The following is a 24,913-nucleotide window of genomic DNA, read 5'->3' on the forward strand; positions in this document are numbered from 1 at the left end:
ATCGAACCTGAGTCTCCGGCGCTGCATTCGCTGTAAGGCGGCAACTTTACCGCTGCGCCACCGTGCCGCCCGTGCATTAATGACTTTTAGGGAGAAGTCGAGGTGTCAGAGCATTCCTCAGTCAATAGAGGTGTCAGAGAATGTAATGAACAGATTGAATAATATAATCTCATCTTCTTTGGCAGCAGTCTGCTTGAAAACAAAGTAGTTGCTTTAATGCCCTTCAAATCATGAATTATTCCAGTAGGAAATGAGACTATTAATGTAACACATCTGCCACACCACCTCAAGGTACAATTATCACCAACAGGCCAAGTGAAGGTATTGCTCCCTGAATGTCCCTCTCGCTTGAACAGCCAGCACTTACTCTCCAAGGCTCGCCTGTGGACAATGGCCAGAAAGTCAACTAATGTAGCAGAACTGTACCCCACCAGGGATTCAAAGCCCCCAGAAGAGGAGGAAGAGAAAAGTGGTGATAGAATAGACTTTAGCAAAATAAGACGTGAATAGAAATTTTTCGACACAATGAGAAGTAGAATTTCTTACCTCCGCTGAGTATGACCACGGCAATAAATATTGCAATGTCAGAGTCATCTAGGCCCAAACCATTGAACTTCACGGCAAACTCAAATTTGGGCTCCATGATGTTGCAGAAGGGTTTCCTTAAGCTCTTTAAAAATTCCCTGGTCATGAAGCCCTGGCCTGCAGCAATCAGCAGGCCATCTTTATTCATCAGGGAAGCCAGCATGCTGAATATGACTTCATGCACACCGTATTTGAGAAGGGTTACTTGATCGTTTAGGTCGAGCTTTACGAATCCCGGGATAGATTTAGCAAATTCAGTGATTTCCCTCACCGCCTCCACGGAACGGAATTGGCAACGTTGGAAAATTCGTATCTCTACCTCTGCGTTCTGCTCTTGCAGCGGCGTTTGCTTGAATGTGATGTGCTCCTCTCCCACCTTCAATGAATTCATGTCGTAGATAACGAAAGGCTGCAAGAGGGAAAGCGGGTGCAACGTGGGTTAGCGACTGTTCACTGTGTCCTCATTAACCCAACACCAACAACAGCCACGCGTAGGGAGGAAGGAAGGAACCGCAGATGCTGGTTTCAACCGAGGGTGGACACGAAAATGCTGGAGTAACTCAGCGGGTCAGACAGCATCCCTGGAGAAAAGGAATAGGTGACGTTTTGGGCTGAGACCCTTCGTCATTTAGCTATGCATTTGTCACTCCATGGTTCTGAGAACGATGAGCAGTGATCACAAGGTCATAAGGAATAGGAGCAGAATTAGGCCATTCGGCCCATCAAGTCTACTCCGCCATTCAATCATGGCTGATCTATCTCACCCTCCTGACCCCATTCTCCTGCCTTCTCCCCATAACCTCTGACACTTGTACTAATCACGAATCTATCAATCTCTAGTTTAAAAATATCCATTGCCTTGGCCTCCACAGCCTTCTGTGGCAAAGAATTCCACTGATTCACCACCCTCTGACTGAAGAAATTTCTCCTCATCTCCTTCCTAAAAGGACATCCTTTAATTCTGAGGCTGTGACGTCTAGTCCTAGACTCTCCCACTAGTGGAAACATCCTCTCCACATCCACTCTATCCAAGCCTTTCACTATTCTGTACGTTTCAATGAGGTGCCCCCCGCATTCTTCCAAACTCCAGCGAGTACAGGTCCAGTGCCGACAAACGCTCATCATAGGTTAACCCACTCACTCCTGGGATCATTCTTGTAAACCTCCCCTGGACCCTCTCCAGGACCTGCACATCCTGATAGGTGAGAGGAAGAAAGTGAGATGGGGAAGGGAGAAGGTATGAGCTCCAATCCTGTGCTAGATCCAAGCTGTGCGTCTGCCTGAGCCTTCAGCTGCTAATTCCAGCAAGGATTATAGACAAAAGACAATAGGTGCAGGAGGAGGCCATTCGGCCCTTCGAGCCAGCACAGCCATTCAATGTGATCATGGCTGATCATTCTCAATCAGTACCCCGTTCCTGCCTTTTCCCCATACCCCCTGACTCCACTATCCTTAAGAGCTCTATCTAGCTCTCTCTTGAATGCATTCAGAGAATTGACCTCCACTGCCTTCTGAGGCAGAGAATTCCCCAGATTCACAACTCTCTGACTGGAAAAGTTTTTCCTCATCTCAGTTCGAAATGGCCTACCCCTTATTCTTAAACTGTGGCCCCTTGTTCTGGAGGATTCAGGGCAAGGATCCCCATGTTACAGCGGAGTACGAGATGCCTGCTCTGGGGGTAACTTTCTGAACATCTGTGGTAGGCAGGCAGGTTTTGGTAAAGGGTGGAATGAGCAGGGCAGGAACCAAGTAGATCCGCAAAAGATTTTCAATGAACTCAGTAAGAGGCATACATTTTAAAACGCTGACATTTTTAATTATGGACACAGACACCAATCCCCGCCTGCACCCCACGGCTGGCTCTGGCTTCAACATATTTTTCCAGCCACAATTTATTCACAGAAAATAGCAAAGCCGCTGAGCTCAAGTATCGTTGTAAAATGTTACTTTATCACTAAAATTGCAAATGATCCATATGATTCCCCGAAGAGCTACGCACCCTCACCAAATAATGATGCCCCAGGTCATGTTAATCGTATTATGAATAAAATATTTCAATTACACTCAGAAACTGGTTCGCAAGCAAACAAATGCTGTTCACTGTACCTCGGTACATGTGACAATAAGCTAAACTGAAACTAAAACGTGCATTCAAACATGCCCAGAGAGTTAGAGAAGTACTTTCGCAAATAGCCAAGGAGTTTAATAGACGTTGGGCAAGCCTCAGTCGGTTGCAACCAATCTATCTTCGGAGGTATTTATTCACAAAATGCTGGAGTAACTCAGCAGGTCAGGCAGTGTCTCAGGAGAGAAGGAATGGGCGACTTTTCGACGTCTCGACCCGAAACGTCACCCATTCCTTCTCGCCTGAGATGCTGCCTGACCTGCTGAGTTACTCCAGCATTTTGTGAATAAATACCTTTGATTTGTACCAGCATCTGCAGTTATTTTCTTAATCTATCTTTGGAAATGAGGTCAGGTGAATGTTGTCCACCATGGATACATTCCTCTTACTCAGATCTTTGGGAAGAAGGGACATTGCAGGGACATCAAGTAACATCTAGGCCCGTTACTGTTTGTCATCCACATCAATGATTTGGATGAGAACATGCTAATGGAATGTTGGCCTTCATAACGAGAGGATTTCAGTATAGGAGTAAAGAGGTTCTTCTGCCGATGTATAGGGCCCTGGTAAGGCCACATCTGGAGTATTGTGTACAGTTTTGGTCTCCTAATTTGAGGAAGGACATCCTTGTAATTGAGGCAGTGCAGCGTAGGTTCACGAGATTGATCCCTGGGATGGCGGGACTGACATATGAGGAAAGATTGAAAAGACTAGGCTTGTATTCACTGGAGTTTAGAAGGATGAGAGGGGATCTTATAGAGACATATAAAATTAAAAAGGACTGGACAAGCTAGCTTCAGGAAAAATGTTCCCAATGTTGGGCGAGTCCAGAACCAGGGGCCACAGTCTTAGAATAAAGGGGAGGCCATTTAAAACTGAGGTGAGAAGGAACATTTTCACCCAGAGAGTTGTGAATTTGTGGAATTCTCTGCCACAGAGGGCAGTGGAGGCCAAATCACGGGCTGGATTTAGACAATAGACAATAGGTGCAGGAGTAGGCCATTCAGCCGTTTGAGCCAGCACCACCATTCAATGTGATCATGGCTGATCATTCTCAATCAGCACCCGGTTCCTGCCTTCTCCCCATACCCACTGACTCCGCTATCCTTAAGAGCTCTATCTAACTCTCTCTTGAAAGTATTCAGAGAATTGGCCTCCACTGCCTTCTGAGGCAGAGAATTCCACAGATTTACAACTCTCTGACTGATAAAGTTTTTCCTCATCTCCGTTCTAAATGGCAGGGGTGAAATGAGTGAGTGACCAGGGTGGTGTGGGTCACGCTTTGCTTTTGAGTTGCAATGTCAACTTATACATCTTAAATGCGCGGCTTATTAATTCACAACCTTCGGGGATGTACCCCTGATTTCTGGATTTGTAACAAATGACGAGTCCTCGTGTTTTGTTTCTCACCTATTTATTGTTTGGGATCTTGGCTTTGCTGGCAAGCCAACCACTTTTTTTCCCAACTCTTAATTCACAGGTGTGAGAGGTGCTATTACAAAGGAAGTAACTGCAATGTTGCAACCATTGTTCAATGTTTAGGTTGGTGGATGGGATGCCAATTTAATGGGCTGCTTTGTCCAGAATGATGTCGAGTTTCTTGAGTTGCACTTCTACCCTGTGTATCTAATTAGTTCAGTTTAGTTTAGAGATACAGCGCGGGAAGAAGGTACAGGAGCCTGAAAACTGTAACGTCCAGGTTCAGGAACAGCTTCTTCCCGACAGCCATTGGGCTATTAAACACCACAAACTCAAATAAGCTCTGAACTACACAGACTATTATTGTTATTATTGCACTATTATTGTTTGTTCGTTTTTTGTGCGCACGTATGTGTGCGTGTATCCTGTATACATGTGTGTTTGTGAGTATGTGTGTGTATACACACACTATAATTTTTCTCTCTCGTTTATTTTTATTTTTAGAGATACAGCGCGGAAACAGGCCCTTCGGCCCACCGAGGCCGTGCCGCCCAGCGATCCCCGCACACCAACACTATCCTACACACACTAGGGACAATTTTTACATTTACCCAGTCAATTAACCTACAACCTGTACGTCTTTGGAGTGTGGGAGGAAACCGAAGATCTCGGAGAAAACCCACGCAGGTCACGGGGAGAACGTACAAACTCCGTACAGACGGCGCCCGTAGTCAGGATCGAACCTGAGTCTCCGGCGCTGCATTCGCTGTAAGGCAGCAACTCTACCGCTGCGCCACCACGCCGCCCAGTGCCAAACAATATTATTATATTGTTTACAGTGTACTATGTTTACATATTCTGTTGTGCTGCTGCAAGTAAGAATTTCATTGTTCTATCTGGGACACATAACAACACAACACTCTTGACCCTTGTGTTTTGCCTAGTTCAACAGTCGTGAGTTTTCTCATTTCTCTTATCCAGCAGAAGCACTGAACAGCTAGCTACTTACCGATTTGTCCCCTGTTTTTCCTGCCATGATTGCGCGAGATTTCGCTTTTGTGATGGGGAAAGATTTAATGTACGATTCAAACATGTGCCTGGCGAGGGCGCGGAGGTCGGCGGAGACGGTGTTCAGTTGATCGCTATCACTGGAGATTTCAGCCAGGAGCTTCTCCTTCTCAGCCTGTGGCATTCTTCCAAATCTAATTGCTGTGAAATAAATAACAACTGAACATTCTGTTTCAAAAGAAATTCCCCCAAGTTGCAGTACATCATGTTCAGAAGGAAAAAAGTGATAACGTTGGAACAGACAAGTCATGCTAAGATAGACACAAAATGCTGGAGTAACTCAGCGGGACAGGCAGCATCTCAGGAGAGAAGGAACGGGTGACGTTTCGGGTCGAGACCCTTCTTCAGATAGAAACTTACAAAATTCTTAAGGGGTTGGACAGGCTAGATGCAGGAAGATTGTTCTCGATGTTGGGGAAGTCCAGAACAAGGAGTCACAGTTTAAGGATAAGGGGGAAGTCTTTTAGGACCGAGATGAGAACGTTTTTTTTCACACAGAGAGTGGTGAATCTGTGGAATTCTCTGCCACAGAAGGTAGTTGAGGCCAGTTCATTGGCTATATTTAAGAGGGAGTTAGATGTGGCCCTTGTGGCTAAAGGGATCAGGGGGTATGGAGAGAAGGCAGGTACGGGATACTGAGTTGGATGATCAGCCATGATCATATTGAATGGCGGTGCAGGCTCGAAGGGCCGAATGGCCGACTCCTGCACCTATTTTCTATGTTTCTATGTCTATGAAATCCTTTAGTAGTCACGCTAAAATCCTTTGGGCTCAACATTATTTGCTTATTCATTAGAAGAAAATATAATAATATGGATGATAATCTTCATCGTAGTTCAAATTTGTTCTTGGCGTCTCTACATGTTACTTTTCTTGGTTGAAACTATTTTACTTTACAAAGTAAACAAGACCTTTCCTGTGTTTCAGTAAGATGGTCTTTACCGATTAATTGCTAACCCTGACTTGGTGAGGAACAATAGACAATAGGTGCGGGAGGAGGCCATTCGGCCCTTCGAGCCAGCACCACCATTCAATGTGATCATGGCTGATCATTCTCAATCAGTACCCCGTTCCTGCCTTCTCCCCATACCCCCTGACTCCGCTATCCTTAAGAGCTCTATCTAGCTCTCTCTTGAATGCATTCAGAGAATTGGCCTCCACTGCCTTCTGAGGCAGAGAATTCCACAGATTCACAACCCTCTGACTGAAAAAGTTTTTCTTCATCTCCGTTCTAAATGGCCTACCCCTTATTATTAAACTGTGGCCCCTGGTTCTGGACTCCCCCAACATTGGGAATATGTTTCCTGCCTCTAACATGTCCAACCCCTTAATAATCTTATATGCTTCGATAAGATCCCCTCTCAACCTTCTAAATTCCAGTGTATACAAGCCTAGTCGCTCCAGTCTTTCAACATATGACAGTCCCGCCATTCCGGGACTTAACCTAGTGAACCTACGCTGCACGCCCTCAATAGCAAGAATATCCTTCCTCAAATTTGGAGACCAAAACTGCACACAGTACTCCAAGTGCGGTCTCACTAGGGCCCTGTACAACTGCAGAAGGACCTCTTTGCTCCTATACAGGAACCAGGGACCTGTTTATCATATCGTAAATTTCTATCTTTTTTACTGTTGCCTTACAATCTTATTGCCCTCTCCAATGCAATGGTCTTGGGAAGAAGTCCGATGATGTATACGTTGAGAAAATCCTCCAAATAGAGAGGCCACATTTGTAAATGCTTATTGTTGAAATATTATTTCAATTTTGATAAAATTTTCATTTCCGTTTCCAAAACCATCATGTAATAATCCAGAAATATCTAATCTTTATATTCCTATTTTCTTATGTTCAGAGTCTTGGTGTCCCTCTCCCTTATTAAACCTCAATGAAGAACATAATGCAGTACAACACGGGAACATGCTCTTTAGCCCCCAGTGTCTGTGCCGAACATGATGCCATTTAAACTAATCTTTCCACAAAATTTAGAAGACTGAGGGGGGATCTTACAGAAACATATAAAATTCTTAAGGGGTTGGAGAGGCTAGATGCGGGAAGATTGTTCCCGATGTTGGGGGAGTCCAGAACCAGGGGTCACAGCTTAAGGATAAGGGGGAAGTCTTTTAGGACCGAGATGAGAAAACATTTCTTCACACAGAGAGTGGTGAGTCTGTGGAATTCTCTGCCACAGAAGGTAGTTGAGGCCAGTTCATTGGCTATATTTAAGAGGGAGTTAGATGTGGCCCTTGTGGCTAAAGGGATCAGGGGGTATGGAGAGAAGGCAGGTACGGGATACTGAGTTGGATGATCAGCCATGATCATATTGAATGGCGGTGCAGGCTCGAAAGACCAAATGGCCTACTCCTGCACCTATTTTCTATGTTTCTATGTTTCTATGTTTCACACGCACATGATCCATATCCCCTCCATATACGAGGTTCTTTAATGGCACTATCGTATCTGTTTCTATCAACAACCCTGGCCGTGCATCGCAGGGACCTCTCACTTCTGACTGTCTACCCTATCTGTGTCTCCCACAATTTTGTACACTTTAATTCGGTCTTCCCTCAGCCCCCGATGCTCCCGAGAACACGGTCCAAGTTTGTCCTACCTCACCTTTTAGCTAATAATACTTAATCCAGACAGCATCCTGGTACACCTCTTCTGCACCACAGTGAGCCAAATGCCTAACCATCAGGTTTTCCAAAAGGTCAGAGAATGGATAATTGCTGCTTTACTCTAATTCCACCTGTCAAACTGTAGATCTGACTTATCAGGACAAAGAACATCAGGGACACATGTCACGTTTGCAACTTTGAACTTTTATAGTGCTCATAAAAACCCTGCTAGGCAAAAGAATGATTCAACTGCTGTTTAATGGATCGGTGCGTGCACAATTAACTCCTACAGCTATTGTTGATAAGATGACATGACCAGCTGACTACTTTACAATGCATTCAGCACCAAATTCATTGAATGTGGAATGTAGGCTCATTTAAAGAGGACTTCATAGTTTTCTCCACTTCCCATGCACCGCCCAACTGCAAATGACACAATTACCCCTCCCGGTAAATGAAGATGAAATTCAAACATGAGGTAACCAGTTGAAAGGCAAGTATTTTAAGCTTAATTTGTTTGCCATTTTTGAATACTGGATACTTTATCTCTCTACTTTAACATTCCCCACGGGGAGATAGTAGATTCAAGATCTGCCTGCACTTTTTGTCCTGCACGTTCACAGAGTAACACTTGGAGGAGCTGAGGAACAATTACATTTACTGTCTGCCCTTCCATGGGTATGAAGGAAGGAACACATTTAATGATGGGAAAGCATACATTTAAAGTGCTTCAGTCAGAATTGAAGGATATCTTTTTACCAAATTCTTGATCTTTTGAGAACTAAGATGAATCTATATGGTGAGTGAGAGATAGAGATAGATAGAGAGAGAGAGATTTAGAAAGAGAGAGAGCGAAAAAGGGAGAAAATAGAGAATAGAGAGAGAAATGGAGAAATAGAGAGCAAAATAGAGAGAGAAATAGAGAGAGAGGGGGGAAGAGAGAGAGAGGGAGAGAGAGAGGGAAAGAGAGAGGGAGAGAGGGAAAGAGAGAAATAGAAAGAGACGAAGGAAAAAAAAAGGGAGAGGAAGAGGGGGAGGGAGAGGGAGAGGGAGCGAGCAAGAGAGAGAGATTTCCACACACACTTACCATTATGCGACATGCCAACAGTGAGACACTTCTGGAATCTGCAGTACTGACATTTATTTCTGTTCTTTTTCTGAATCCTGCAGTTTAGGTCACACTTATCGTACATCAACTTCAGCCTTATCGTTCTCCGGAAGAAACCCTGTCACAAATCAACACTTATCAATACATATCATAGGATAAAATATACAACCATAAACTGAATTCATTAATCTAAGAAAGGTGCTGAATTGTTTATTTTCTTATTTCTGGTTACTTTTCATGCACTGATCTCTGCAAATACATAAATATAGTGCTGATTCATACAATATTTCTAATTACTTTCATAACTGTGTAAAAAATGAAATACTCAATACACGGTGACTTAAACGGACGTTTATTTAACCTGATAGATGAGCAAAGAGTAATTGGTTTAGCGTACCTTGCATCCTTCACAAGCATGGACCCCATAGTGGAAACCCGAAGCCTTGTCCCCACACACTCTGCACTCAATGGACAAGACTGAATTTGGCGAATCCTCTTGCAGCTTTGAAAGTGCTAGTCCTTTCCCTGATACTTCATTTAAGCAAGATGGTTCAACTTTGATAGTGCCTGTGTGCAGAAGAATCTCTTTTTCAGTCAAAATTCACAAGAGTGGTCTCGTTGATCGGAGAAATTTTGAGCGTTAAATTCACAGTGTTAACACAGTGATACACAGAGCTCTACAGGATGGCCAGCAAAGGAATAGCACGTGCACCCCACCCCAACCAGAGTTTGTACTCCACTTGGGCCTCTTCCCATTATTGCTCATTTGAATTTGTCCGTGTCCCAATATTTTCCTTTTCCTTTTCCTCCTTATAGGTTTGCCCAGCCAACCCTAAAATTGACTTTTTAGATTTAGATTTAGAGATACAGCGCGGAAACAGGCCCTTCGGCCCACCGGGTCCGTGCCGCCCAGCCATCCCCGCACACCAACACTAACCTACACACACTAGGGACAATTTTTACATTTGCCCAGCCAATCAACCTACAAACCTGTACGTCTTTGGAGTGTGGGAGGAAACCGAAGATCTCGGAGAAAACCCACGCAGGTCACGGGGAGAACGTACAAACTCCGTACGGATGGCGCCCGTAGTCAGAATCGAACCTGAGTCTCCGGCGTTGCATTGGCTGTAAGGCAGCAACTCTACCGCTGCGCCACCGTGTCGCCCTATTGACCTCAGATAGACACAAATAGCTGGAGCGGCTCAGCGGGTTAGACCTACGCTGTTCACTCCTACACGTCCCATGGTGCTGACCTCCACTTGTCACCAGTCTTTCGGTAAAGACATTCATCCTTAATCCTCTGTTGGATTTCTTGGATGTATTCAGAAAGCCTTGAAATAACGACAATGGGAACTGTGCTATGTCCAGGTTGGAAATCCCGTTGTGCAAGTAGTAATATACGCAGATGGAAGAAGAAGGGTCTCGACCCGAAACGTCACCCATTCCTTCTCTCCCCAGATGCTGCCTGTCCTTACCGCTGAGTTACACCAGCATTTTGTGTCTATCTTCGGTTTAAACCAGCATTTGCAGTTCCTTCCTACACACCCTGTAATATAGTGCGGCACGGTGGCGCAGCGGTAGAGTTGCTGCCTTACAGCGAATACAGCACCGGAGACTCAGGTTCGATCCTGACTACAGGCGCCGTCTGTACGGAGTTTGTACGTTCTCCCCGTGACCTGCGTGGGTTTTCTCCGAGATCTTCGGTTTCCTCACACACTCCAAAGACGCACAGGTTTGTAGGTTAATTGGCTGGGCAAATGTAAAAATTGTTCCTAGTAGGATCGTGTTAATGTGCGGGGATCGCTGGGCGGCACGGAACCGGTGGGTCGAAGGGCTTGTTTCTGCGCTATATCTCTAAATCTATATGCACTTGATTTGACTGAATAAATCTTCTCGCGTCATTAAAGTTTGTAAAATGTATAGACACATTTTCCTGCATTAACCTGGCAAGGCTTTGTCCGACTTGATTATTGTGCCCACATTCTACATCCTGTGGAATTTGTAGTTTAACTGCACAATCTCTCTTAATTTGCTTTTATCCATAAACACTATAGTCTCATTTAGTCTCTTTTATTTTTCGTTTTAGTTTTAGACAAAGCACGGAAACAGGCCCACTGAGTCCGCATCAACCAGCGATCCCCGCACAACCAACACTATCCTACACTTGGGACAATTTTTACGTATAAACCAAGCCAATTAACCTACAAACCTGTTCATCTTTGGAATGTGGGACGAAAACGAAGGTCTCGGAGAAAACCCATGTGGTCAGAGGGAGAACGTACAAACTCCGTACAGACAGCACCCGTGGCTGGGATCGAACCCGGGTCTCTGGCGCTGTAAGCGCTGTAAGGCAGCAACCTACCGCTGCGCCACCATGCTGCCCCAGATGTGCCAGGTATCCGTTAATCATATATTTTCTATAAGGTAGACACAAAATGCCGGAGTAACTCAGCGGGTCAGGCAGCATCTCAGGAGAGAAGGAATGGGTGACGTTTCGGGTCCAGATCCTTCTTCAGACTGATGTCAGGAGAGGGGGACAAAGATAGGACATAGTGGGAGGCAGGAAGACTAGTGGGAGAACTGGGAAGGGGGAGGGGAAAGAGAGGGACAAAGGAACTTTCTGAATTTAGAGAAGTCAATGTTCATACCGCTGGGGTGTAAACTGCCCAAGCGAAATATGAGATGCTGTTCCTCCAATTTGCGCTGAGCCTCAATATGACAATGGAGGAGGCCCAGGACAGAAAGGTCAGACTGGGAGTGGGAGGGGGAGTTGAAGTGCTGTGCCACCGGGAAATCAGGTTGGTTAAGGCGGACTGAGCAAAGGTGTTGGGTGAACCTGCACCTCCTCCATGTATAAATGTATTTTCCAACACATTTATTTTCTATAATGTAAGTTAATAAAAGTTCCTTTTGATTTGCATGGATGTGAGAGTAACTTTGTCTTCCTAAAGGGCATCAGTTTATTCCAATGAAATCATCATCAAGGAGAAGGCCTTTGCCTACGTGTAGTGTAAGAAAATAACTGCAGATGCTGGTACAAATCGAAGGTATTTATTCACGAAATGCTGGAGTAACTCAGCAGGTCGGGCAGCATCTCAGGAGAGAAGGAATGGGTGACGTTTCGGGTCGAGACCCTTCTTCAGTCTGATGTCAGGAGAAGGGGACAAAGATAGGATGTAGTTGGAGGCAGGAAGACGGTGGGAGAACTGGGAAGAGGGAGGGGAAAGAGAGGGACAGAGGAACTATCTGAATTTAGAGAAGTCAATGTTCATACCGCTGGGGTGTAAACTGCCCAAGCGAAATATGAAGAAGGGTCTTGACCCGAAACGTCACCCATTCCTTCTCTCCTGAGATGCTGCCTGACCTGCTGAGTTACTCCAGCATTTTGTGAATAAATACCTTCGCCTTTGCTTACATGCTCACTATTTACAACATGAAGTCAAGTGCTGTTACTCAATACTTTAAGGAAATTAAAAACTATTAAATAGCTAGTTTTCATTCGCATTGCAGCAAAAAATAAAATAAAAATGAAGCTTACTTTGGTAGTCCTGAAATATGTCATCATATTTATAGTGTGAGGACGCCTCATCAATTCTTAAAGAGGTCGCTGAATGGTCCTCATAATGAACTGGAGAACCACTGGAGAAGTCCACAGTGGCAAAGGGTTTCACATCAAAGGAATGAGGATGGTTGCCAAGGCCCGACAGGTCCATTGTACCCATAGCAAAGCTGATGGGCCATAAAGGTAATTGTGTGTCCACCATTCGTTATTCTGGGGGGAAAAAAAGAGAAAGGAGAATTATTTTAATGGAATCCTGCTTGGATTCTTGTGTAACCCAAACTAGTCCAGTCAGTAATGCAACAGAAAAAATGACATTTAACTTAGAGTATGAGGTAAAATATTTCAACTGATGTACAGCATATTGAAGGAGGAGAATTACTCTTAAAATTTGGTAAATTATCCCATGTTTCACTGCGAAGATAGACACAAAATCTAACGCTGAAGTGTCTCAGCGGGACAGGCAGCATCTCTGGATAGAAGGAATGGGTGACATTCTGGGTCGAGACCCTTCTGCAGTCTGAAACTGTCTATGAAAGAGCTGGCGTGTTCCCCTGACCCAGACCTCCAGCAGTTACCCACTTCCTACCACTGCCCAACTCCTTGCTTTTCAAGTACCACAGCTACGTCTACCCATACTTAACCGATGGATGCAGCTAGCAAAGCAGCTAGTTCAAAAATCAAACCGAAACGTCACCCATTCCTTCTATCCAGAGATGCTGCCTGTCCCGCTTGAGTTACTCCAGCAATTTGTGTCTTTCTTCAGTTCAAAAACTCTATACAGTATAGAGCACGCTGCATATAAAGACCTGTGATGTCAGCCCTCCCAAAGGGCCAGGAAGCGAGTGGGCAAGATCATCTCTGACCACTCCTCACCCTGGCCACAAACTCTTTGAAGCACTTCCCTCTTAAAGGCGACTCCGGACTGTCAAAGCAGCCACAGCCAGACATAAAAGCTTTTCCCACGAGCAGTAGCTCTACTCAATAACCAAAAGGCTGTAGCCTCTTTTTGCTCTGGTATTTTATTTCATTCACATGTTTAAACTATCAAGTTTTATTCTTAATCTTTTAATCTTTTAATGTTTTATGTTTTATTCTTAATTGTTTACCGTATGTCGTGTTGTTACTTGCGAGCGGAGCACCAAGACAAATTCCTTGTATGTGTACATACTTGGCCGATAAACTTATTCATTCATTCATTCATTCAAATTATGCCCACTAATCGATTTATTCCTACACCTCTCGGTCCTTGCACTAGTTGGCAGCTTTGAAAATTCAGACTAATTTCTGCCCTTACACACTTGTAACATTCTGTTGCATCATTTACTACAGAGCAAAACTGCTGCAAAAGCAGATTAGATAAAATCAGCATTGTAACTGCTAAGAAACTGTTCAAGAAGCATGTGAAATATCGGCCTTTAATCTTTCAGAAGTACTGCTTCTGTACCATGTCGAACAAGCCAACTGAGTTTTGCAAAAAGAATCTGTCCACCTGTCTAGACTCTATTTTTTTCATTCCTATTTTACCTCAGATGTGCTTTGGCACAAAGGGGGCAAAAATATCAATTTCTTCTCTTATCTGTGGATTTTTTTAAAAATGGCTCGTGCATCTACATTAATAAATTATCAGGCAATCAGTGCTTTCTTCAAAATTAGCCAAATGTAAGTAAATTCTTGAATACATTTAAAAGTACATATCTTCACATTGGAATGATTATGTGGTTAGATTTTCCCAATTAGTGTTTCAAATATAAAAACATATTTTCTCCAGTATCAATTGCAGAAAATTGTGCAGCCAGCTGTTAATACGTTATCTTAAAATCTCGTGCAAATAATGATTTCCTCATTGCCGCAATCAGCTCTAAGGATTGCACAATGCATGCCTTATAAATTATGCTCCTTCAGCATAGAAGTGTACAACAATAACATGATTTAAAGCATGTAAAAATATTGTGTAATAATGATACAGCCAAAAACAGCTATAGATGCAAACTTTACAAAATTGAAGTATTCAGTGATCACATTTCCAACAGATATGTTTTCCATTGACAGATTTTTACAATCTATGGAGTTAAACTCTGTTAAATTCCTTTGTCTCACTACATCCCATCAGCATAACTTTCAGGCATTGAAATTTCCTTATAGGACTTCAGGCAGCTGCCATTTTGTTCCTGAACCAAGAACAAACTTCAGAAAGTGCTGTCAACTGCCTACCCTTCACATTTGCAGACTGCCACCCAAAACGATTGAAGCAAAAAAAAAATTGTTTTAACTTAATGCGCTTACATAAATTAACAATGTAAATTTGTTCCATGATGAAATTAGGTACTTTAGGTCTCCAAAGTGGATTGACTTCAAATACAGTAAATACATTTAAACTGTAACGTTGTATAATACCACCACTTAAAATTAATGTCTGAAAATTCGGGTAAGCACCAAGATATGAATCGGAACATGCTTTAGGAAAACCTGAAGTGAGCAACTTAATAAAATTGGATTTTTAAAAAATTCAACGCGACTCAGCAAACTTGAATCAGTCCACCATTTTAAACTTTCCCTCTCTTCACCACCAGGCTTTTTCAGCTGCGGTATCTAAGATACGTTGCACCAGCATGCCAACTTAGTTCAACGGCACATCCCAACTATACAACTTCTGCCACCTACATTGGCAAAACTATGCAGAAACACATGAACACCACCACAATCAAGTTCCCCTCCAGGTTGCAAATCATCCTCGGAAATATTTAACTCGTTTTTCACTGATGTTTGGCCAAATTGTACCTTTGAGAGGATGGTGCCGGGTACCTTTCTTGAACCATAGAATTAGAGTCATACAGCATGGAAACAGGCCCTTCGGCCCAACTTGCCCATGCCCGACCATCATGCCCCATCTACACTGGTTCCACCTGCCCTCGTTGGCCCAAATCCCTCTAAACCTATCCTCTCCATGTACCTGTCCAAATGTTTTTTTAAATGTTGTGATAGTACCTCTCGTTCCGCACACCTACCACCCTCTGTGTAAAAAAATTGCCTCTCAGATTCCTATTAAATCTCTCACCCCTCACCTTAAACCTGTGTCCACTGGACCTTGATTTCCCTACTCTGAATAACTCTGTGAAGTTTCCTGATCTATTCTTCTCATGATTTTATACACCTCTATAAGATCACCCCTCATCCTCCTGCGCTCCAAGGAATAGTCCTAGCCTGCTCAACCTCTCCCTTAATCCCGACTACGGGTGCTGTCTGTACGGAGTTTGTACGTTCTCCCCGTGACCTGCGTGGATTTTCCCCGATATCTTCAGTTTCCTCCCACACTCCAAAGACGTGCAGGTTTGTAGGTTAATTGGCTTGGTAAATGTCAAAATTGTCCCTAGTGGGTGTAGGATGGTGTTAATGTGCGGGGATCGCTGGTCGGTGCGGACCCGGTGGGCCGAAGGGCCTGTTTCCGCGCTGTATCTCTAAACTAAACACTCTTCAGAGCCCTGACATTCACCGTGTAGGTCCTGTGCTTGTTAGACTTCTCAAAATGCAACACGTCCCTCTTCTCTGTATTAAACTCCATCAAACATTCCTCAGACCACCTGCCCAGCCGATCAAGATCCTGCTGCAATTTTTGACAACTATCTTCACTATCTACAATACTTTAGTCTCATCTGCAAACTTACTAATTATGCCTTGTATGTTCTCATCCACATCATTGACATAGATGAGAAACAACAATGGGCCCAATACCAAACCTTGAGGCACTCCACTGGTCACAAGCCTACAGTCCGAAAAACAACCTTCCACCATTACTCTCCGCTTCCTTCCACAAAGCCAATTTTCTTTCCAGTCTTCTAGCCCTACTTGGACTCGATGCGATCTAACCTCCCAGCTTACCATGTGGAACCTTGTCAAATGCCTTGCTCTAATAAAGTCTACCAATAAACCAATAAGGTCTTGTTGGTAAAGGCAATCTAACTGTATTGGCATCAAAGAAATTCCAGGATGTTGAAGCAACCTTTAAGAAGCAGCATTAGTTTATTTCCAATTACAGATGACTTGCAGCTTGCAGGGGAACTTGGCAATGCCCATTCTTTTTGTCATTGTAGATATTAGAAGTCAGAGAGTACATTTTGCAGCAGGTTTATTTAATTGGATCTAAATTGCTCATTTGGTTTCTTGGATTTTTAAATGCCTCCAGATTATTTGTTGAGACCCCTGTAGTATAAGTTCAGTATCCCATTAATGTCCAGTTATGTAATAGTCAAGATAAGTTACAACTGTTTTGGTTCTGTGAAGATATTACCATCTTTCAAAGGCATATAACATCCTCCCTGTCAGGATCAGACATGGCTGTGAAATAAAACTGAAACTGAATGAACATTTTGACAAGTTGTATAATTCCAGCAATATTTTATTTCAAAAATCAAGATGGATCGTCACGTCCCAGGGTAGAGGAGTTTAAAACTAAGGTAATGTTTTAAGGCGAGAGGGGAAATATATAAAGGGGAGCTGAGAGGCAAGTTTTTCCACACAGATGGTGGTGGGTGTATGCAAGGAGATGCCAGAGAAAGTGGTAAGGGAAGTACAATTAGAGGATTTAAGGGCATTTACAGGTGCAAGCGTAATAAAGGTTGAAAGGGATATGGGCCATTTGCAGGTAAATGGGATTAGCTCATGAAGATTGTGATTCGAGATTGTGGAGGTATTGATAGTAATACTTCAGGAATCACTCGAGTCAGGAGTGGTCCAGGATTATTAGAAATTTGCCAATATTACCCCGCTGCACAAAAAGGGAGCAAGGCAGAATAGTGGGAACTATAGGCCGGATAGTCTGACTTTGGTGGTTGGTAAGATTTTACAGTCCATTATAAAGGATGAGGTTACGGAGTACTTAGAAGTTCACGATAAAATAGGCCAAAGTCAGCATGGCTTAGTGAAGGGGAGGTTTTGCTTGATAAATTTGCTGGAATTCTTTGAAGAAGTAAATAGCAGGACAAACATAGGAGAGTCAGTAGATGTTGTTTACTTAGTTTTTCAGAAAGGTGCCACACATTAGGCTGCTTAGGAAGATGAGAGCCCTCGGTGTCAAAGGGCAGATACTAGCATGGGCAGCAGGTTGGCTGGATGGCAGAAGACAAAGAGTGGCAATAAAGGGGGCTTTTTCCGGTTGGCTGCCAGTGACTAGCGGAGTTCCGCAGGGCTTGGTGCTGGGGCCGCTACTCTTCATGTTGTATATTAATGATTTGGACGAGGAGATTGAAGGCTTTGTGGCAAAGTTTGCGGATGATACGAAAATAGGTGGAGGGGCAGGTAGTGTAGAGAAAGCAGGGACTCTGCAGAAGGACTTGGACAGGTTGGGAGAGTGGGCAGAGAAGTGGCAGATGGGATATAGTGTGGCAAAGTGTGGAGTCTTGCATTTTGGTCGTAGGAAGAAAGGCGTAGATTATTTTGAACCACTACTATTTTTAAACATCTAAATTTTAATTTTGTAATGCAAACCTAATTTCTGATCTGTATAACAGCAGTTCTAAGGAGTGATTAGTTTAGTTTAGAGATACTGCGCGGAAATAGGCCCTTCGGCCCACCGATTCCGCACCGACCAGCGATCCCTGCACATTAACACTATCCCACACACACTAGGGACAATTTACAATTATACCAAGCCAAATAACGTAGAAACCTGTACATCTTTGGAGTGTGGGAGGAAACTGAAGATCTCAGAGAAAACCCATGCGGTCACGGTGAGAAGTTACAAACTCCGTACAGACAGCACCCGTGGTCAGGATTGAACCGGGTCTCCAGCGCTGCAAGGGCTGTAAGGCAGCAACTCTTTCCCCCTGCGCCAAAGATTGCCTTTTTTTTGTGTTGGATTCTTCCTCCATTACCCTTCCAGTTTCCAGTCATGTTTTATAAAAAAAAGATAGTGAAGCAAAATGCAGATCAAGCTATGTCAGCTGGTTCCCAAAGTCCGAGAATCACTAGATAATGTACCCTACGGGTGCTTGTGAAGTGGGCATGTTTTGATTCATTCATTAACAACTCAGTAACAGAATGACAGGAAGCTACTGAACATTAAGCTAATTCCCGGAATGGCGGGACTATCATATGTTGAATGACTGGAGCGACTAGGCTTATATACACTGGAATTTAGAAGGATGAGAGGAGATCTTATCGAAACGTATAAGATTATTAAGGGGTTGGACACGTTAGAGGCAGGAAACATGTTCCCAATGTTGGGGGAGTCCAGAACCAGGGGCCACAGTTTAAGAATAAGGGGTAGGCCATTTAGAACTGGGATGAGGAAAAACATTTTCAGTCAGAGAGTTGTGAATCTGTGGAATTCTCTGCCTCAGAAGGCAGTGGAGGCCAATTCTCTGAATGCATTCAAGAGAGAGCTAGATAGAGCTCTTAAGGATAGCGGAGTCAGAGGGTATGGGGAGAAGGCAGGAACGGGGTACTGATTGAGAATGATCAGCCATGATCACATTGAATGGCGGTGCTGGCTCGAAGGGCCGAATGGCCTCCTCCTGCACCTATTGTCTATTGTCTATTAATGCTCACTGTTGAAAAAAAAAGTTATTTTTTGAAGAGTAGCCCATGTTAGAGATTATTACGAGCAAATATCGGTCACGTTTTGGTAGAATTACTTTCATATTAATCATCAATTGCATGTTTAAATACTTGAACTCATCAGATATTTGCAGACATGTTATTCCTTGCTTTTACCACTTTGCTACGTCAGTCTTTCTTCCCTTCCTTTTGTGTACAGAGGGATCTGTAGGTGCAAGTCCATACTTCCCTGAAACTGCAGAAACTAGTAGATTTTGATGGAATGAAGCATTTGTTATGCTGGCACTCATCAGATGGGGCATTGAGTACGCACTATGAGTCAGGAAGTCATGCTGCAGCTTTACAAAACTTTAATTATACTGCATCTGAAGTATTGTGTGCATTTTTAGTCTTCCCATTGCAACAAGAATGAGGGGGCTTTGGAGCGGGTGCATAGGACCTGAATGCTGCCTGCATTAGGTGGCATTGTCAATAAGGGGAGGTTGAACAAATTTGGATTGTATTTAGAGATACAGCGCGGAAACAGGCCCTTCGGCCCACCGGGTCCGCGCCGCCCAGCGATCCCCGCACATTAACACTATCCTACACCCTAGGGATAATTTTTACATTTGCCCAGCCAATTAACCCACATACCTGTACGTCTTTGAAGTGTGGGAGGAAACCAAAGGTCTCGGAGAAAACCCACACAGGTCACGGGGAGAACGTACAAACTCCTTACAGACGGCGCCCGTAGTCAGGATCGAACCTGAGTCTCCAGCGCTGCATTCGCTGTAAGGCAGCAACTCTACCGCTGCGCCACCATGCAGCTGGAACATCAGGGGTTGAGGGGAAATCGGACAGAGGTTTATAGAAGTTTGAGCGGCATAGATAGAGTAGAGAGGCAGAACCTTTTTTCCCAGAGTGGAAATGTCAAAGTCTAGAGGGCATACCTTTAAGGTCAGTGGAGGGGAGGGGGGAAGTTTAAAAGAGGATGTGCTGGGCGTTTTTTTTTACATAGAGTGTGGCCAATAGACAATAGGTGCAGGAGTAGGCCATTCGGCCCTTCGAGCCAGCACCGCCATTCAATGTGATCATGGCTGATCATTCTCAATCAGTACCCCGTTCCTGCCTTCTCCGCATACCCCCTGACTCCACTATCCTTAAGAGCTCTATCTAGCTCTCTCTTGAATGCATTCAGAGAATTGGCCTCCACTGCCTTCTGAGGCAGAGAATTCCACAGATTCACAACTCTCTGACTGAAAAAGTTTTTCCTCATCTCCGTTCTAAACGGCCTACCCCTTATTCTTAAACTGTGGCCCCTGGTTCTGGACTCCCCCAACATTGGGAACATGTTTCCGGCCTCTAATGTGTCCAACCCCTTAATAATCTTATACGTTTCGATAAGATCCCCTCTCATCCTTCTAAATTCCAGTGTATACAAGCCTAGTCGCTCCAGTCTTTCAACATATGACAGTCCCGCCATTCCGGGAATTAACTTAGTAAACCTACGCTGCACGCCCAGTGTGGTGGGAGCCTGGAATACACTGCCAGCCTGGATGGTGGTGGATGCTGAGATGAGGCGTGACATGAAAGAGGCTTTCAGACTGGTATGCAGTGAATGGGGGGATATGGATTACACGCAGGCAAAGGAGATTAGTTTAATTTGACCTGATGTTTGGCACATACACTGTACACCATAGGACCTGTTACTGTTCTTACATTCTTTGAATACAGAAACAAAGTTTTTTTTTGCGGTCAGGAGTGAACAAAAGACGCATTCTGTTTATTAAACGTGCATTTACAACAGATACGTTGTGGGCTTTTGCATTTGAATTTACTGTCATTGTTAACCGAGAACATTCTAATTCTCTATCCAGAAGGTCGGTCTCATGTGAACGAGACAAGCTGCAGCATCATTCTTACTGGATGAAAGAATGTGCAGAGTTTAAATTGAGGTTCATAAGAATAGTTAGTTTGATACAAATCATGAAAAATAGAGGGCTAGTTTTTCATCCATGTTGTGTTTTTACTTCAGGTTACCTGCATATTCTGGCCTTGGCAGAAATTACATTACTTAGATTAAATACTGCCAAAGTGGACACCAAGTGGGCCAGGAAGGGTGTTATTAAACATGAGGCATGTATGGCATTTCAGAAGATAGCTTCAGGGGTTTCCATTTAGTCTTCATGCACACAGTCCTAGCAGCCCATTCTCCCTGTCTGAGAGGGGAAGGCAGAAATGATGTGGAAACTGACTACACCAATATTATATCAGGGGACATTCAAACTGGAGAGGAATAGGGTCGTGACAAAGAAGTGTAACGAGGGGAATAGATTCTGTCTTCTGCATCTGTGATAGTAAATTCTGAACTGCACCTGTTTTACTATTTCTCCTGGATCTCCTGGACCAAGAAAGCACACCAACACCTCTACTTCCTCAGAAGGCTTCGGAAGTTTGGCATGTCCCCTACAACTCTCAGCAGCTTCTACAGATGCACCACAGAAAGCATTTTATCAGGATGCACCATGGCTTGGTTTGGGATCAGCTCCATCCAAGACCGCAAGGAATTGCAGCAAATTGTGGACGCAGCCCAGACCATCGCACAAACCAACCTCCCTTCCATTGACTCCATTTACACCTCACGCTGCCTCGGCAAGGCCAGCCGCGTAATCAAGGACGAGTCGCAACCTGGCCACTCCCTCTTCTCCCCTCTCCCATCAGGCATAATGTATAGAAGTGTGAAAACGCACAACTCCAGATTCAGGGACAGTTTCTTCCCAACTGTTATGAGGCAACTGAACCATCCTACCACAACCAGAGATCAGTGCTGAAGTACTGTCTACCTCTTTGGTGGCCCTTGGACTATCCTTGATTGGACTTTGCTGGCTTTACCTTGCACTGAACGTTATTCACTTATCATGTATCTATACAATGTAAATGGATCGATGGTAATCATGTATTCCGCTGACTGGTTAGCACGCAACAAAAGCTTTTCATTGTACCTCTGTACACGTGGCAATAAACAAAACTAACTAACTAAAGAGAGTTAAGAGACGGCCAGGTTTCTGTGAATCAGGCTGGACCTGGTCTCCAACTCATGGTTGCCCTTACATTCTGTAGCCACTTAACTCCCAACACATGTATCGTCTTTCTGCTGACTGGACAGCACAAAACAAAAAGCTTTTCACTGTACCTCAGTACACGTGACATTAAACTGAACTAAGATCTGAGAATTAAAAGGTAGGCTTAAACATTATTGAATGAGTTTTAATTCAAGGGATACTGGCATTATTATTAGAGAACAGGGTGAGCTTTATTTCATTCATACAAATCTGATGATTTAAATCAAATAATGGAGACAGATGGAAATTCTGTTGAGAATAAATTTAGAATGTTAAACAGGATTAACAGGGTTATAGTGTTAGATAATGGAATGGGTTTTGATAACCACTGACTATAAGGAAGCAAAAGACCATGTGAACACAAAAGCCTACTTCTAATTGGAAACATAGAAAATAGGTGCAGGAGTAGGCCATTTGGCCCTTTGAGCCAGCATCACCTTTCAATATGATCATGGCTGATTATCCAGAATCAGTATCCCGTTCCTGCTTTCTCCCAATATCCCTTGAGTCCGTAAGCCCTAAGAGCAAAATCTAACTCTCTTTGGAATACATCCAGTGAATTGGCCTCCACTGCCTTCTGTGGTAGAGAATTCCACAGATTCACAACTCTCTGGATGAAAAAGCTTTTCCTCATCTCAGTCCTAAATGGCCGACCCAGTAATTAGAGTCAGAACAGGGATAATTCCTGAAAAGAGAAAAATTAAAAAAGCACTTTGTTCAAATGCACTCCATGTCCGTAACAAACTAGGTTAATTAATGGCGCATATGGAAATGAATTTGTGCTATAAGTGTGTGGTTGCAAAGCGACCAAAGTTGGGAATTAAATACTCCAATGGTACTTCTCGTTTAGCTAAATAACAAGTAGGAACATGAAGAATTGCCCCTATTCGATCACTGGAGAGTGAGTTTGCTCTTCACTCCCACAAGGATAGATCTGCTACTTGGTAGTGGAGAGGGGCGAGAAGGTAGTTGTGAATTTTGGGGAGAAAATTATTTCAACCTTTCATTGATCAAGCAGATAAAGGAGGGTGCTGTGAAATATGTGTTGGGACTGCTGCTTTGAAGCAGAGATGTGAAAGCAGACACAGGAAACAGTGATCAGATTTTATCACAAGGTAAGTAAAAATACATCTGTGATTAGCTAACTGTCTGCAGAGCATGGCCCAGTTAGTGCAGAGTAATGAACTGACCACACAGTCAATGGATCATTTGTTTTAACACAACCTTAATAAATGATTCGACTTTATATTCCAGTTATTTTCTGTAAGATACTAACTTATATACATTGGAGGTGGTTCATTTTCATTCAAAATGATGGAAATGTAGTTGTTATTATTTTGCATTTAACTTTGAGATGAAAAGGACACGACCACACAGTGTTACAAATGGTATTTAGACAATAGACAATAGGTGCAGGAGTAGGCCATTCGGCCCTTCGAGTCAGCACCGCCATTCAATCTGATCATGGCTGATCATTCTCAATCAGTACCCCGTTCCTGCCTTCTCCCCATACCCCCTGACTCCACTATCCTTAAGAGCTCCATCTAGCTCTCTCTTGAATGCATTCAGAGAATTGGCCTCCACTGCCTTCAGAGGCAGAGAATTCCACAGATTCACAACTCTCTGACTGAAAAAGTTTTTCCTCATCTCCGTTCTAAATGGCCTACCCCTTATTCTTAAACTGTGGCCCCTGGTTCTGGACTCCCCCAACATTGGGAACATGTTTCCTGCCTCTACCGTGTCCAACCCCTTAATAATCTTATACGTTTCGATAAGATCCCCTCTCATCCTTCCAAATTCCAGTGTATACAAGCCTAGTCGCTCCAGTCTTTCAACATATGACAGTCCCGCCATTCTACTTCAGATGACTTGCCTTTCTACTTTGTTCTCACACAAACATCACTTTCTTCAGGGGATTTCAAGTATCACAGGGGCATCATCACCCCAGGGAGTGAGTGAATGGTTTGCAGTGATGGACACAATAAGCTGGAGTAACTCAGCGGGTCAGACGGCATCTCTGGAGAAAAGGAACAGGTGATGTTTCAGGTCGGGATCCTTCTTCAGACTGAGGTCTGAAAGGTCTGAAGAAAGGTCCCGACCCGAAATGTCACCCATTCCTTCTCTCCAGAGATGCTGGCTGACCCGCTGAGCTACTCCGGCTTTTTGTGTCTACCTTCAGTTTAAACCAGCATCTGCAGTTTCTTCCCACACATTGGATTTAGATCTTATCGGCCCAGCAAGTCCATCTTAAGGTAATAAGGCATAAGATCATATGGAATAGGAATAGAATTTGGCCATTCGGCCCATCTAGTCAATTCCGCCATTCAATCATGGCTGATCTATCTCTCCCTCCTCACCCCATTCGTCTGCCTTCTCCCCATAACCTCTGACACCTATGCTAATCAATAATCTATCTATCTATGCCTTAAAAATACTACTGACTTGGCCTCCACAGCCTTCTGCGGCAAAGAATTCCACAGATTCACCACCCACAGACTAAATATGTTTCTCCTCATCTCCTTCCTAGAAGAACGTCCTTTAATTCTGAGGCTATGGCCTCTAATTCTAGACTCTCCCACTAGTGGAAACATCCTCTCCACATCCACTCTATCCAAGCCTTTCACTATTCTGTATGTTTCAATAAGGTCCTAGGAACAGTGCTGCCTGTTCCACTGAGTTACTCCAGCATTTTGAGTCTATGTTGACTATACTGTCATTTATCATTTAGGCTTCATTTCTGTCTGAAAATCTTTGGTCTGAACACTCATTTGCTGTAT

At 43.8% G+C, this 24,913-nt stretch overlaps 1 protein-coding gene across 3 annotated transcripts in view; it reads right to left on the bottom strand.

Annotated features, from left to right (window-relative positions):
* pparg (peroxisome proliferator-activated receptor gamma) overlaps positions 1-24,913 on the bottom strand; it is a 119,296-nt gene that overhangs the window by 13,081 nt on the left and 81,302 nt on the right. For 2 of the 3 annotated variants that reach the window (XM_078413980.1, XM_078413981.1), the window contains exons 2-6: positions 12,460-12,693; positions 9,319-9,488; positions 8,901-9,039; positions 5,139-5,338; positions 547-994 (exon numbers count right to left, since the gene is read on the bottom strand). In XM_078413980.1, the coding sequence (XP_078270106.1) occupies positions 547-994; positions 5,139-5,338; positions 8,901-9,039; positions 9,319-9,488; positions 12,460-12,685 (1,183 nt within the window). In that variant the 5' untranslated portion in view covers positions 12,686-12,693. Of the gene's footprint in view, positions 1-546; positions 995-5,126; positions 5,339-8,900; positions 9,040-9,318; positions 9,489-12,459; positions 12,694-24,913 lie in introns of those variants that run through there. The other variant, XM_078413982.1, reaches the window with a different exon arrangement.

Source organism: Rhinoraja longicauda, chromosome 17 (assembly GCF_053455715.1).
Source record: "Rhinoraja longicauda isolate Sanriku21f chromosome 17, sRhiLon1.1, whole genome shotgun sequence".
Lineage (NCBI taxonomy): Eukaryota > Metazoa > Chordata > Chondrichthyes > Rajiformes > Arhynchobatidae > Rhinoraja > Rhinoraja longicauda.